Below are 14,086 nucleotides of genomic sequence, written 5' to 3'. Positions count from 1 at the left end.
GTACTTTTTGGAGAAATGTCCTCTGGTCTGATGAAACAAAAATTGAACTGTTTGGCCATAATGCCCATCATTATGTTTGGAGAACAAAGGGGGAGGCTTGCAAGCCAAAGAACACCATCCCAACTGTGAAGCACTGGGGTGGCAGCATCATGTTGTGGGGTGCTTTGCTGCAGGAGGAACTGGTGCACTTCACAAAATAGATGGCATCATGAGGAGGAAAATTAATTGGATATCTTGAAGCAACATCTCAAGACATCAGTCAGGAAGTTAAAGCTTGGTCGCAAATGGGTCTTCCAAATGGACATTGACACCAAGCATACTTCCAAAGTTCTGGCAAAATGGCTTAAGGACAACATAGTCAAGGTATTGGAGTGGCCCTCACAAAGCCCTGACCTCAATCAAGAACTGAAAAAGTGTGTGCGAGCAAGGAGGCCTACAAACCTGACTCAGTTACACCAGCTCTGTCAGAAGGAATGGGCCAAAATTCACCCAACTTAGTGTGGGAAGCTCCTGGAAGGCTACCCAAAACGTTTGACCAAAGTTAAACAATTTCAAGGCAATTCAACCAAATACTATTTGAGTGTATGTAAACTTCTGACCCACTGGGAATGTGATGAAAGAAATAAAATCTGAAATAAATCATTCTCTCTACTATTATTCTGACATTTCACATTCTTAAAGTAAAGTGGTGATCCTAACTGACCTACGACAGGGAATTTTTACTGGTATTAAATGTCAGGAATTGTGAGAAACTGAGTTGAAATGTATCTGGCTACGGTGTATGTAAACTTCTGACTTCAACTTTATTTCCTGGTAGGAAAACAAAATAAAATATTACAAACACGTTTTAGGGGGAGGGGGGGATCTCAGAATTATGCTTTTTATGTAAGCTAGGATGAATAAAAAAGTTATGCATTTAGGCTTCCACAGTAGCGTTAGGCTAAAGGAAACATTTCATCAAGATTCTACAAGGAGCCATTTGATGTTTGGTTTAATTGATAAAGAATTTTCAAAAGTCTACACATAGCAGTAATAACAAGAAGCAGACTGTACATCCTCATGACATATCTGACACATTATGTACAACAACTCAAGTAAGGTTCCCCCCTTTGGGTACTCTAACAAAAAATACAGTTAACCACTCTGAAACCAAGGAGCAACAAAAGTGCCAATTTGGGAGTGTTTGATGTTGGATGCCAGGAATCATTTCCAACTAAGCCCTCCATCAAAATAAGATCACACCACAAAAAGGACTTCAATTCTATCTTTAAACCACAGTCTAAATCTTAAAGGACAATCAGTCTTATCAGTCTAAATAGTCAATCAAAAATATCCATGCCACAGTGAATGGTGCTTTTTCCTCTTGAAATGTTCAAACTTTGCTGTAGTATACCGCCCATTCCCTCTTAGGCAAATCGGGAGCGTGATGGTTAGTATATCCATTTGGCCCTCCGCTGACTCCATGGACGTCTCCATTTGGTATGAGCCCTTCATGGGATTCTCCATCCGGTTGTTCCTTCCTCAGTGCCAGAGGCGGCTTACACGTGTGCCAATTCCACAGAACTTTATTCATATCGTCCTGGTCGCGGATCCCGAGAAGCTTGTCCTCGTCGCTCTTCTTCTTGTCATCATCATCATCGTCGCTATCGTCTTTGCTTGACCGGTGCTTGTGGAAGCTGCGCATGTCGCCGCTGATGCTCTCAAAGTACTGCTGGATGCAGACCTTGGCGAAGGTCTTGGCGTGCTCCTTGCACGTCTCGTCGAAGAGCTTGCGTTCGATGTCGACGTAGTGAGACCAGTATTTGGTCTTGAGGAAGGCAGCTTGGGTGAAGCAGGGTCGGATGGCTCGTATCATGAAGGCTGCTAAGGTCATCAGCAGCAGGAATACCCAGCCAAACGCCTACAGGGAAACACATGATGATAATACGTAAACAAAGACCTTGCTTTACCACTACAACTAACTTACTTTGAACCAATGGCCCGGTTTACACTTAGGTTGGGACAACTGATGTACAATGGATTGAACACAACAGTTATTTTGAAAGAGATTGTCTGCACCTAAATGTGAACTAGGTGAATATGGAAACTACCAACGACAACTTACCTGGGATATACACTTGATATATCTCGATGCCGCTTCTCTCGATATCACCTCGGGCTGATCGAAGATATTCTTGCATGGAATCTTCGCTAACATTTTAACAATCTCCACTTCCGTCATTCCCTCAATGAGGGTCGAATTCCCAAACTGACGAATGTCCAAGTTGACGCTGAACGCACACAGGAAGCTCTTCCCGTCCATAAGAGTCACAGATATCCACACCATGGGCGCGATCAAGGACCGCTGCGTGATCGAAACGAACATGTAACGAAGGATCGTCGGATCCTTCACCCTCTTCCCCGTCGGTCTTTTCCACTCCTCAGCTAACATCGAAACATTGTTATTCAACACGAACCCTAGTAGGAAGAACCATATAGGTGGGATAACCAGCAGTCCAATCCCGTAGGCGTAGTTGTACTCCGGGATACAAGGGCAGCTAAACTCGAAGGCTGAGTAGAGCTGGGCGCTAGCTAGGGCCATGATACCACAGATGCCATTCATGAAGGACTCCTGGTTGGATTGGAGGAACTGGAACATCATACGGAACTTATCCATCTCGAATGGTCTGCTGGTGGCGCCTTTTTTAAATGTACTGAGATCTGTAGAAAAAAAGATGGATCCAGTTGTTTGAAATCAATTTGATAGTGGTGCCTCTGAAGTATTCAAATCGGTGGGAAAACACAGAGGCAGATGTTAGAATTCAACAACAACAACAAAACATGTGACGGGGCCCAAAATGTGAAAGGCACTCAGTCATTTGATGTTGGAGAAATCTTGTAGCCCTGTGTCTGTGTAAATTTGCAACTCATAAAATGTAGACAAAGAAGTAAATGAAGATGTTGTTTACAAGTAGTACTGACTAAACAATTGAATCAATCTCACACTGCTTTATAATGAAACATCAATGGTTTGAGCGTCTGAAGAGCTCACAAATCATTGAAGAATGACTTATTTATTGAACAACTGGTAAATCAATGTTCAGTTTCATTCCAGCAAGTCAGAAATGGTTTGAGTGTCTGAAAAAGAGACTTAACAAAATAGACCGTCAGAAATCAATCATCTAAGTAACTGAAAAAAAGGCCTACTTACGTCACAATAGGCTTTTCTCCTCTTTCAAGTATGCAGGTGGTGAAATAATCTCAAATGATGATAAGGCAACAAATGGACGATCACAAATATGTCTTCAACTTCCCTTGATACTACACTCCAGCGTTGCCAAACCTCTTGGTATACTAACTCTCCTCTTTCTAGTAGGCAGTCTTTGATTAAATCAAGTTCCAAGTTCAATGAGCTCAAATGATGATAAGGCTGAAAATGTATGGCAAATAGTTCTCCAGGTACTTTTGGAATATTGTTGATTCTGATGCTCATTCAACCCTTCAAGAACAGTCTATGGGGATGTGGAATGGTAGAAAGCAAAGGCAAGGTCACGTCATCTGCCATCAGCTAGGCCCCTCCCTGTGAAGGCACCTAAACTCCTTTCTCTGTTGTACTGATGTAACAGGTTTCCCATCTCCCCCTCTCCATTGTCCCAAGAGCAAACATGTTACAGGCCCTAAAAAACAATTGGGCTACGGGTACTGCTTTGCAGACGTTAGTCTGACATTAGACAGTAATGACTCATGACTTTCAAGAAGAGGTGAGAACCACCTCAAACTAGAGCAACTAATATTTATTGTATTGTTATTCTACTATATGTCGGTCTGTGAAATGCATTTTTTTGGTCTACCTTTATATGCGTATATTCATATAAAGAAGAGGTTTGATACGTCTACTTGCAGTTGTCTGGACAAGATGAGGTGGTTTTCTGTCTCTAACCAGAGTGACACAGCTGAAATTCCCACAGCTGAGATGCAAAAATAGTTTCAGCCCATTCAAATGATCTGGGTTATTCTCTCTGAAATATTTGTTCACAGATTAATGAGTCACTGTTTCCACTTGGGAATCACAGTGATGTGACTGGTATCTCTGTATTTAACAATATTATTTATACACCAAATCCATTACTTTATAATTAATTATACCAGTACACATACTGCTGTCATCTTATATACATACCCTTAGTCACGTGACTTTTATTTTACAAAGTCAGTTAAGAACAAATTCTTATTTTCTAGGAACAGAACAGCCTTGTTCAGGGGCAGAACGACAGATTTGTACCTTGTACCTTGTCAGCTTGGGGATTTGAACTTGCACCTTTTCGGTCACTAGTCCACCACTCTAACCACTAGGCTACCCTGCCACCTCGTAAACCATATTACACAAGGTTTAGGCATCCTCTGTCCTGCCTTCCTGTGTTGAGTCTTACCTATACAATAGTAATGGGCTTTACGTGGCATCCAACTGCACCTAGGAGAATGAGGCACAGCCGGACAAACCAGTCAAAGCTAGCTAATACCAGTTCATACCCCACACGACCATATAAAAGCAAGTCATTTTCCATACATTGTTAGCTTTTGTTTGAACAGCATTGTTAATGTGAGGGTATGATCAAAAACATGGAATATTCTAGTATTCTACTCATGACATCACATAATGATATATTACTAATATCTGGTGTTGTCCTGCTATCCAGTAGTGTAAAGTACTTAAGTAAAAATACTTGAAAGTACTACTTAAGTAGTTTTTTGGGGTATCTGTACTGTACTATTTATTTTTTTGCCAATTTTTACTTTACTACATTCCTAAAGAAAATAATGTACTTTTTACACCATACATTTTCCCTGACACCCAAAAGTACTCATAACATTTTGAAAGGAAAAACGGTCCAATTCGCACACATATCAAGAGAACAGAGGTCATCTATACTGCCTTTGATCTGGCTCTCTAAACACAAATGCTTCATTTGTAAATTATGTCTGAGCGTCCCCCTGGATATCCACCAATAAAAATAAAAATGGTGCTGTCTGGTTAGCTTAATAATATAAGACATTTGAAATGGTTTATACTTTTACTTTTGATAAAGTACATTTACTTTTGATACTTATGTATATTTAAAACCAAATACTTACTACTCGAGTAGTATTTTACTGGGTGACTTCACTTTTACTTGAGTCATTTTCTATTAAAGTATCTTTACTTCTACTCAAGTATGACATTTGAGTACTTTTCCCACCACTGCCAGTAGCTTTAGATGTATATCAGTAGTAGAATCTTTCTGTACAGAAGGCAAAGGAATTTACTCAAACGAAGTTCAGTTTACTCTGAATTTACTCTGATAGACACAGAAGGATGTAGCAGACTGTGTCTTCTCCCTGGCTTTTTAAATGATGGTTGTAATAAAATAAAAATTAAAAGATACAATGATAACAGCGAATAACAATAAAAAGGACAATAGGCTAAACATGGTAACAATAACATGCTACAACCATTACGTCTCACTCAGAATAGCTACTGTGACGATAAGGCAGGAAGAACATTCGGTTTTAGAATACTGTAGTGCAGATGGTATAGCCACGTGTTCTACTGTGCACATTCTGTATGCACGAATGTGCGTTGATAATTGAGCGTGTCATGTTGACGTTAGCCAGTTGTCTGGTTTTTCCACAGCTAGAAGGTTTGCTCGCATGCGCATCGCACAGACGTCGATCTGTGCCCGAGCAAGAGCGCCTAGACATAAACTGGTGATAACACAGGCGAAGGACAAATCTACTGAATGCCAGTATCGTCATGTGAATTCCCATCATCATACCTGTATCATCTGCAGTGCCTAACTTGGGCAGGAGCTCACTGGAGTACCGGCACCTCACATGTTCTACTGCTTGAGCTCCTGTTCCTATCGTATCCTACCTGAGATACGTCTTTAGTTGGCTCTGCTTCCTCATGTACATGAAGCTCAAGGTCAAAAGTACATACAAAGTGAAAGTTCTGTGAGGCAGTAGAGAAATACGTTTAGCAGAACCTACACCACTCCAGGTTTAAACAAACACATGGGGAGCTATGCCTAACACACATTCAGGTTCTTAAAGTTTGGGTTGAGTGGATAAATAAAGTCAAAGTGTTGTATTATTTTCTCCTTCACCGTTAGTCAAAACCTCAGACTATCTTTTAAGCCAGGTCAAAGAGTACACAGGGTAACACAGTGAAATATACAAACAAAAACAGGTTTTGGTGCAGGGTCAAGGGGATCACTACCTAAACTAATTCAATTTCAAATCAAGATGCATCAAATATATTCTCTAACAACTGAGTCAGTCAAACACTAAAATGCCACAAGGCAATTTCCACTTAACAGCACCTTTCCCCTATGCAGCCATACCTTAAAAAAAAGAGACACTATTTAAAGAAACAGTCAACCACTGAAATTAAATCAAACTATATTTGTCTCATGCGCCGAATACAACAGGTGTAGACCTTACAGTGAAATGCATACTTACAAGCCCTTAACCAACAATGCAGTTAAGAAAAATACCTAAAGAAATAAGAAATAAAGTAACAAATAATTAAAGAACAGCAGTAAAATAACAATAGCGAGGCTATATACAGGGGGTACCGGTACAGTCAATGTGCGGGGGCACATTGAGGTAATATATACACACACGTGGGTTAAAGTGACTTATGCATAGATAATAACAGAAAGTAGCAGCAGCGTAAAAGAGGGAGGGGGGAGGGGCAATGCAAGTAGTCTGGGTAGCCATTTGATTAGATGTTCAGTAGTCTTATGTCTTGGGGGTAGAAGCTGTTCAGAAGCCTCTTGGAACTAGATTTGGCGCTCCGGTACCGCTTGCCGTGCGGTAGCAGAGAGAACAGTCAATGACTAGGGTGGCTGGTGTCTTTGACAATTTTTAGGGCCTTCCTCTGACACCGCCTGGTATAGAGGTCCTGGATGGCAGGAAGCTTGGCCCCAGTGATGGAACTGGACCATTCTAGTTTGTTGTTGATGTGGACACCAAGGAACTTGAAGCTCTCAACCTGCTTCACACAGCCCCGTCGATGAGAATGGGGGCGTGCTCTGTCCTCCTTTTCCTGTAGTCCACAATCATCTCCTTAGTCTTGATCGCGTTGAGGGAGAGGTTGTTGTCCTAGCACCACACGACCAGGTCTCTGACCTCCTCCCTATATGCTGTCTCGTCGTTGCTGGTGATCAGACCTACTGCTGTTGTGTCATCCGCAAACTTAATGATGGTGTTGGAGTCATGCCTGGTCATGCAGTCATGAGTGAACAGGGGGTACAGGAGGGGACTGAGCACGCACCCCTGAGGGGCCCCAGTGTTAAGGATCAGCGTGGCGGATGAATTGTTACCTACCCTTACCACCTGGGGGTGGCCGTCAGAAAGTCAAAGGGAAGTGTTTAGACCCAGGGTCCTTAGCTTAGTGATGAGCTTTGAGGGTACTATGGTTTTGAACACTGAGCTGTAGGCAATGAATAGCATTTTCACATAGGTGTTCCTTTGGTCCATGTGTGAAAGGGCAGTGTGGAGTGCAATAAAGACTGCATCATCTGTGGATCTGTCAGGGTGGTATGAAAATTGGAGTGGGTCTGAGGTTTCTGAGATGATGGTGTTGATGTGAGCCATGACCAGCCTTTCAAAGTACTCCATGGCTAAAGACGTGAGTGCTACGGGTCAGTAGTCATTCAGGCAGGTTACCTTAGTGTTCTTGGGCACAGGGACGATGGTGGTCTTCTTGAAACATGTTGGTATTACAGACTCAGACAGGGAGAGGTTGAAAATGTCAGTGAAGACACTTGATCAGCGCATGCTCGGAGTACACGTCCTAGTAATCCGTCTGGCCCTGCGGCTTTGTGAATGTTGCCCTGTTTAATGGTCTTACTCACATCGGCTGCGGAGAGTGTAATCACACAGTTGTTCGGAAAAGCTGGTGCTCTCATGCCTTGAAGTGAGCATAGAAGTATTTTAGCTTGTCTGGTAGGCAGGTGTCACTGGGCAGCTCTCAGCTGTGCTTCCCTTTGTAGTCTGTGATAGTTTGCAAGCCCTGCCACATCCGATGAGCATCAGAGCCGGTGTAGTATGGTTCGATCTTAGTCCTGTGTTGACGCTTTGCCTGTTTGATGGTTCGTCGGAGGACATAGCAGAATTTCTTATACATTTCCAGATTTCCAGAGTCCCGCTCCTTGAAAGTGGCAGCTCTACTCTTTAGCTCAGTGTGGCTGTTGCCTGTAATACCCCAACCAGAAGCGACGTATGTTTGTACGGTCACTGTGGGGATGATGTCATCGAGGCACTTATTGATGAAGCTAGTGACTGATGTGGTGTACTCCTCAATGCCATAGGGAGAATCCCGGAACATATTCCAGTCTGTACTAGCAAAACAGTCCTGTAGCTTAGCATCTGCTTCATCTGACCACTTTCTTATTGACAGAGTCACTGGTGCTTCCTGCTTTAATTTAGAGTTATGGTCAGATTTGCCAAATGGGGGGCGAGGGAGAGCTTTGTACGTTTCTCTGTGTGTGGAGTAAAGGTGGTCTAGAGTTATTTTCCCTCTGGTTGCACATTTAACATGTTGATAGAAATGAGGTAAAACAAATTTAAGTTTTCCTGCAATAAAGTCCCCAGCCACTAGGAGTGCCACTTCTGGGTGAGTGGTTTCCTGTTTGGTCTTAGTGCCAGCATCGGTCTGTAGTGGTATTTTGACAGCTATGAAAAATACAGATGAAAACTCTCTAGGTAGATAGTGTGGTCTACAGCTTATCATGAAATACTCTTCTATTCATGTCGTAGTTCAGCCACGACTCGGTGAAACATAAGATATCACAGTTATTAATGTCCGGTTGGTAGGATGAATGTGCTTTTAGCTCGTCCAATTTATTTTCCAGTAATACGGATGGCAAGGGCAGATTAGCCACTCGTCGGCGGATCCTCACAAGGCACCCCTAACTCTTTCCGCAATATCTTTGCCGCCTCTTCCTCGTGCGAATGATGGGGACGAGGGCCTGTTTGCGTGTCTGGAGTAAATCTCTCTCGTCCGACTCATTAAAGAGAAATTCTTCACCCAGTTCAAGGTGAGTAATCGCTGTTCTGATTTCCAGAAGTTATTTTCGGTCATAAGAGACGGTAGCAGCAACATTATGTACAAAATAAGTTATAAAAAATGTGAGAAAAAAAAATAGCATGGTTGGTTAAGAGCCAATGAAACGGCAGCCATCCTCTCAATTCAATTAGCAATGTAGAAGCATTCATAATAATCAATTCAATTAGCAAGGTAGAAGCATTCATAATAATCAATTCAATTAGCAAGGTAGAAGCATTGATAATAATCCATGGAGGCTCATTGTCACACCAGTGACAAGTTGAACCATTCTACCTTACAGTGAATGCCAAGTCAAAGTCTTCAGATTGTACTCTCAAAAAATGTTTAAATTATATTACATAGGATTTTTTTCCTACCAATGTACACAATCTACTCCACAATCTATTTCCAAAGTGAAAGAACAATTATAAAACATTTTCCAAATTTTGGGAGGGAGTACTGCATTTAAAAGCAAACTCATTATTTATTTTGATATCTCCCCTTTTGTGCATATTCAAATACTTTGCCGTCAACGGATAATATATGTATACAAAAATAATGTTGACACTAACATATAAAAGCATGCTGATGTCATTGACATTGAGATAACGAGTCAGATCTGCCTCTGTGTGCCATTATATTTTCCATTTTTGTGTTGGCAGCATCATGTTATGTGTATGCTTGCCACCGGCAGGGGCTGGGGAGTTTGTCAGGATCAAAAGAAATATGAAAGGAGCAAAACCCAGGTAAAAAGTTATAGGAATAGGAATAGAGTTGTATCATTCAGTGGGGAAATTACACAATGTTCTATGCAAAAGACACGCCAGATTAGCTTTCCAAGAGGTGTTGAGTGTTCCAGCCTCAGTCCTGACTTACATTTCAGAGACAAGGTATGAATATTGCTGTCCATGAATGAATTACAACTAAATTTACTGAGCTGGAGCAATTTTGACAATGGATAAATGTTGCCCTAAGACAGCTTTTCCCAAACTCGGTCCCGGGGAACCCAAGGGGTGCACGTTTGGGTTTTTTTCTTAGCATTACACAGCTGATTCAAATAATCAACTTATCATCAAGCTTTGATTATTTGAAGCAGCTGTGTAGCGCTAGTGCAAAAACCCAAACGTGTACCCCTAGTTTGGGAAACACTGCCCTAGGAGTTGTTTAAAGTTGGTAGAATCTTCTTCAAAACAATTCACAGCTGTAATGGCTGCCAAAAGTGCTTGGGGTGTTTAAAAAATATATATAAATATATATATAACTATTTGGAAAATGTTCTGTAATTCAATTTGAAAATGTGGAGTAGGTTGTGTAGATTGCAAAATGTGAATCCTTCACAAGCGACTGTATGTACAGTACCTCTATATTTGTCCCCGCTGTGTTGTGTCTGATGACCCTGATTCTTATCTGAACAGTACAGGAAGTGTGCGCTATCCGGTTTGCTCTGTGTATTGCAGAGGAAAGTGTCGCACAGCCACAGCACATGGGCAGGGTACTCACTCAGGAAATAAGTCAACCTACAACTGCATCTAAAATAGGAAGAGATAGCAGTGTTGCTGTGCAAGGATCTCTTTTTCGTTTCCTCCTCTACGGTACGTCCATAACGACAATTGCCGGGTACAACTAAATGTACAACTAGACTACTTATTCCAGTCAGGTAAGTGTTATTATTGCAACTTTTATTTTGATTGAGAAATAATGCTGTTTTGTGTGCATACTGAAGGAATTGACCAAAAGTTAGATGCTTTCGAGCCAACAAGGAAGTCCCCATCTCGGTCTCTCATCCACTCACTGTTCTTTATGCTTAGCATTGTAGTTTCTCAACTGATATGATACATCGTTATGGATTTCTGCTAAATCGGAATTTCACAGAACCTACCTGCACCTTTGATTTCATTGCACACACTGATGCACCCATCGAAGGTTTGGTATAATTTATCGTACTGTGTGTTAAAATCTCATATTGGACTTCACATGCGTTTTGAATGAGAAGGATGGAAAAATAGATATATATCAACATGGATATCATAGAATAGAAACCACATTTTTCAAATGTCTTATTCTACTCCACAGAGACAACGTTAAGGATGCAAGATACCATTCTTCGGGTGTTTGTGCTGGCAGTTAGTCTACTGTATCCCATCCCCAGAGAGGACAGAACAGGACAGGTTCAGGAGCAGGATGATCACATAATGGGCATGCAGGAGCGTGAAGATTGGCTGCTGAGGGAGAGGGCAAAGCTAGAACAGGAAGTGTCACCACTGGTAACCCAAGAGGAAGGGCCCATCGACCAAAAACCCTTACAACTTGAAGTACAACAGGCCGATCAAATTGACCAGAACCATTATCAAAAGGGCTTGGAAGAGACTCTCATCGAACAGAAACATTCTCAAGAGAACAAAGAGAAAGATGAAGAGAAAGAGGAGGGATCTCACATTGACCATAAGCTTTCACAAGTACACCAAGCTGTACCTAAGACAGAGCAAAACCAATCACCAGAGGACAAGAAACAGTCTACCGTTGGCCTCAACCTATCATTAACCCTTTCACAAGGACACGACCAAGAGCAGCATGCTTCGGACACAGAGGCATTTCACAATGACAAGAAGCTGTACCACTTGGACAAGGACATGGCGAATGTCAATCAACAGTGGCCACAAGTGGTCCAGACTGGTAGTTGCAATAGTGACCAACAGACATCACGAGAGCGTCAGGAAGAGTCTCAGGTCGACCAGCAGCAATCTAAAACAGACCAGGAAGCAGAACAGGAGGTGTCACCTATCTTCAGTACATCATCAGAGGGGAACCAGCAAGAGCATCTCACAGACCAGCCGTCTAACACACATCAGGAAGTAAAAGTACCACCCAGCCTCAGAAAGTCAGACGACCAGCAACATCTCACAGAACAATATAACACAAACCAGGAAGAGACACCGATTCTCAGCGAAGCATCAAAGGATGACCAGCAGCAGGAGCATGTCACTAATATCATAGACTCGGAGAGCGACTACACCTGGTACCTATGGAACGCATACTCCCTCATCTCTTTTGTTCATTTCTCCATTAAATTCTTCAGAAGACGTTCACAGAAGAAGCCCCATCCAGGAGAGATCATTCAGGAGGATATGGAAGACATTTCTGTCGTGAAAAACCTCTCGGCTGACGTTCCTCTACCGGACCGTGATACACTCAACCGTTTTTACGACAAATGTGTCAAAGTCTCACCCAATGAGAGCTGGAGGGTGACTGAGTTTGTGGAGGGTTTTGCTAATGACCTATTAGAAGCCATGAGGAGCATGAGTGATGTGGAGGTTGGCATGGTGATTGAAGACTTTGTGGTGGAGAGCAGGATCAGTTCCCTTGTGTGTGACATCATAGTCCCCATTGCCCCGTTAGAGCCATACAGTTTCCAGTTTCAACTCTGGTGTAACCAGGCTATTGATGATATGCCACCTGAAATGGAGGGCTGTGGTAGAGTCAAAATGGTGGATGGTGGTGTGAACCAAAATGGCTGCCCATGTCACACAGCTGCCATAGGAGATGATGATATGCTATGCCTGCTGTGTTGTGGCAATGAGAAAGTCAAAGTGGTGAAAGTCACTGATGTATTGGATAATGCCCTTTGCTCAAAACACACCCCTTACCTGGCCAAAACCCAGGTTACCAAATGGTTCCAGACCACGATTAGAAAAGCTTGGGGACAGATATCCCACAAATACGAATTTGAGCTGACATTTCGCAATATGGACGCCCCAGGAGCTCTGATGGTTCGATTCAGATCAGGGAAGGTGATAGCCTTCGATATGGCTCCCGTGGTGAAACTCAAAGACACTGAAGCTTATTTCACCATTTCTCCTTCCACCCCAACTACGAACAAATCCTTGGACACATACTGGAGCCTCTCGTTGACCACTTACGAGGACCACTTCCTGAAGTATCTGACCAATCACCTGCCTGAAAACTCCTGCCACATTCACTGCCTTGGAATTGTAGCGTTCCTTCACAAAAAGCAAACGGGCCTCACAGGCAGAAGTATCCTGACAGATCATCACTTCAAAACAGTGTTAATTCACTTGCTTTTGAGTAAAGAGCCTTCTGACTGGTACCCTGAACACTTGGCTAGCAGGTTACGTGATGCATTGAGCTTCCTAGAAAATAGCCTTCAGGGCAGGAAGTTGCTTCACAGCTTTATTGGAAAGCCTCTGGTTCCAAGTGAGATTGGACTCCCTGCTGTATTTAGTGATGCAGAGCCTGTAAACCTCTTCCGCCCTCTTGGGGTACAAAATGGCAGCTACACCAAGACTGTAAAGCACTTGCAAGAGATGCTCAGGAACTCTTCCATGCTGATACAGGAGTATTTGCCAAAGCCAAAGGAATGCAATGGTCTGGACAAAACTTCAACTGGCATAGAGTGTTGAACAATTTAAGGTTTATACTGGACAATTAACTGTAAAGATGCCAAATCTAAAATGACATGAGGAAACAGTGATTTCATGTTATTGAAATGCAACTGAAAAGTTCCACCCCACCACCAAGACCCAAATAAATGCTTTTGAAGTTACCCGAAATACTTTAGAATTTTTCCAACGTGGGCCAAAACTACATTTAAGTGATTTCCTATAGTCCAATTGAAAAAGTAAAAATATTTCCAAATACCAAACAGACCTGGGGTCAACTGCGTGGTAGTATATACACTGAACACAATAGTTAGATCATAGATCAGTAAATTGAAATACATTAGGCCCCAAGCTACATATTTCACAGGACTGGGCAGGAGCACAGCCATGGTGGGCATTCCCACACCCACCAACTTGGGAGCTAGGCAGAGCCAGGCCAAGCCAGTAGCAATGAGTTTCCCCCCACAAGAGGGCTTCATTACACAGAAGTACGCCATTTATCAGCTGTCTGAGTGGCTGGTCTCCAATGACCCTACAGATGAAGCTGGATGTTAAGGTCCCGGGCTGGTATAGTTACTCATGGTCTGCAGTTGAGGCCAGTTAGACAATGCCCAGTGTT

General features: G+C 42.5%; 2 protein-coding genes across 2 annotated transcripts; one reads left to right on the top strand and one right to left on the bottom strand.

The window, feature by feature from the left end:
* Nucleotides 1-969: 969 nt before the first annotated feature.
* LOC110485747 (calcium homeostasis modulator 1) lies at nt 970-10,569 on the bottom strand. Its single transcript, XM_021556904.3, has 3 exons — nt 10,430-10,569; nt 2,105-2,700; nt 970-1,900 (listed from the first exon to the last, which is right to left on the bottom strand). The coding sequence occupies exons 2-3, from the start codon at nt 2,654-2,656 to the stop codon at nt 1,373-1,375; spliced, it is 1,080 nt and encodes a 359-aa protein (XP_021412579.1). The 5' UTR covers nt 2,657-2,700; nt 10,430-10,569; the 3' UTR covers nt 970-1,372.
* LOC110485745 (inositol 1,4,5-trisphosphate receptor-interacting protein) lies at nt 10,487-13,638 on the top strand. The gene is made up of 2 exons (XM_021556901.3): nt 10,487-10,727; nt 11,144-13,638. Exon 2 carries the CDS (start codon nt 11,158-11,160, stop codon nt 13,486-13,488), a length of 2,331 nt encoding a protein of 776 aa, XP_021412576.3. The 5' UTR covers nt 10,487-10,727; nt 11,144-11,157; the 3' UTR covers nt 13,489-13,638.
* The last annotated feature ends 448 nt before the right edge of the window (nt 13,639-14,086 follow it).

This window comes from Oncorhynchus mykiss, chromosome 13 (assembly GCF_057628025.1).
Source record: "Oncorhynchus mykiss isolate SJ-2025 chromosome 13, ASM5762802v1, whole genome shotgun sequence".
NCBI lineage: Eukaryota > Metazoa > Chordata > Actinopteri > Salmoniformes > Salmonidae > Oncorhynchus > Oncorhynchus mykiss.
This window is presented reverse-complemented; position numbering and strand designations above follow the sequence as displayed.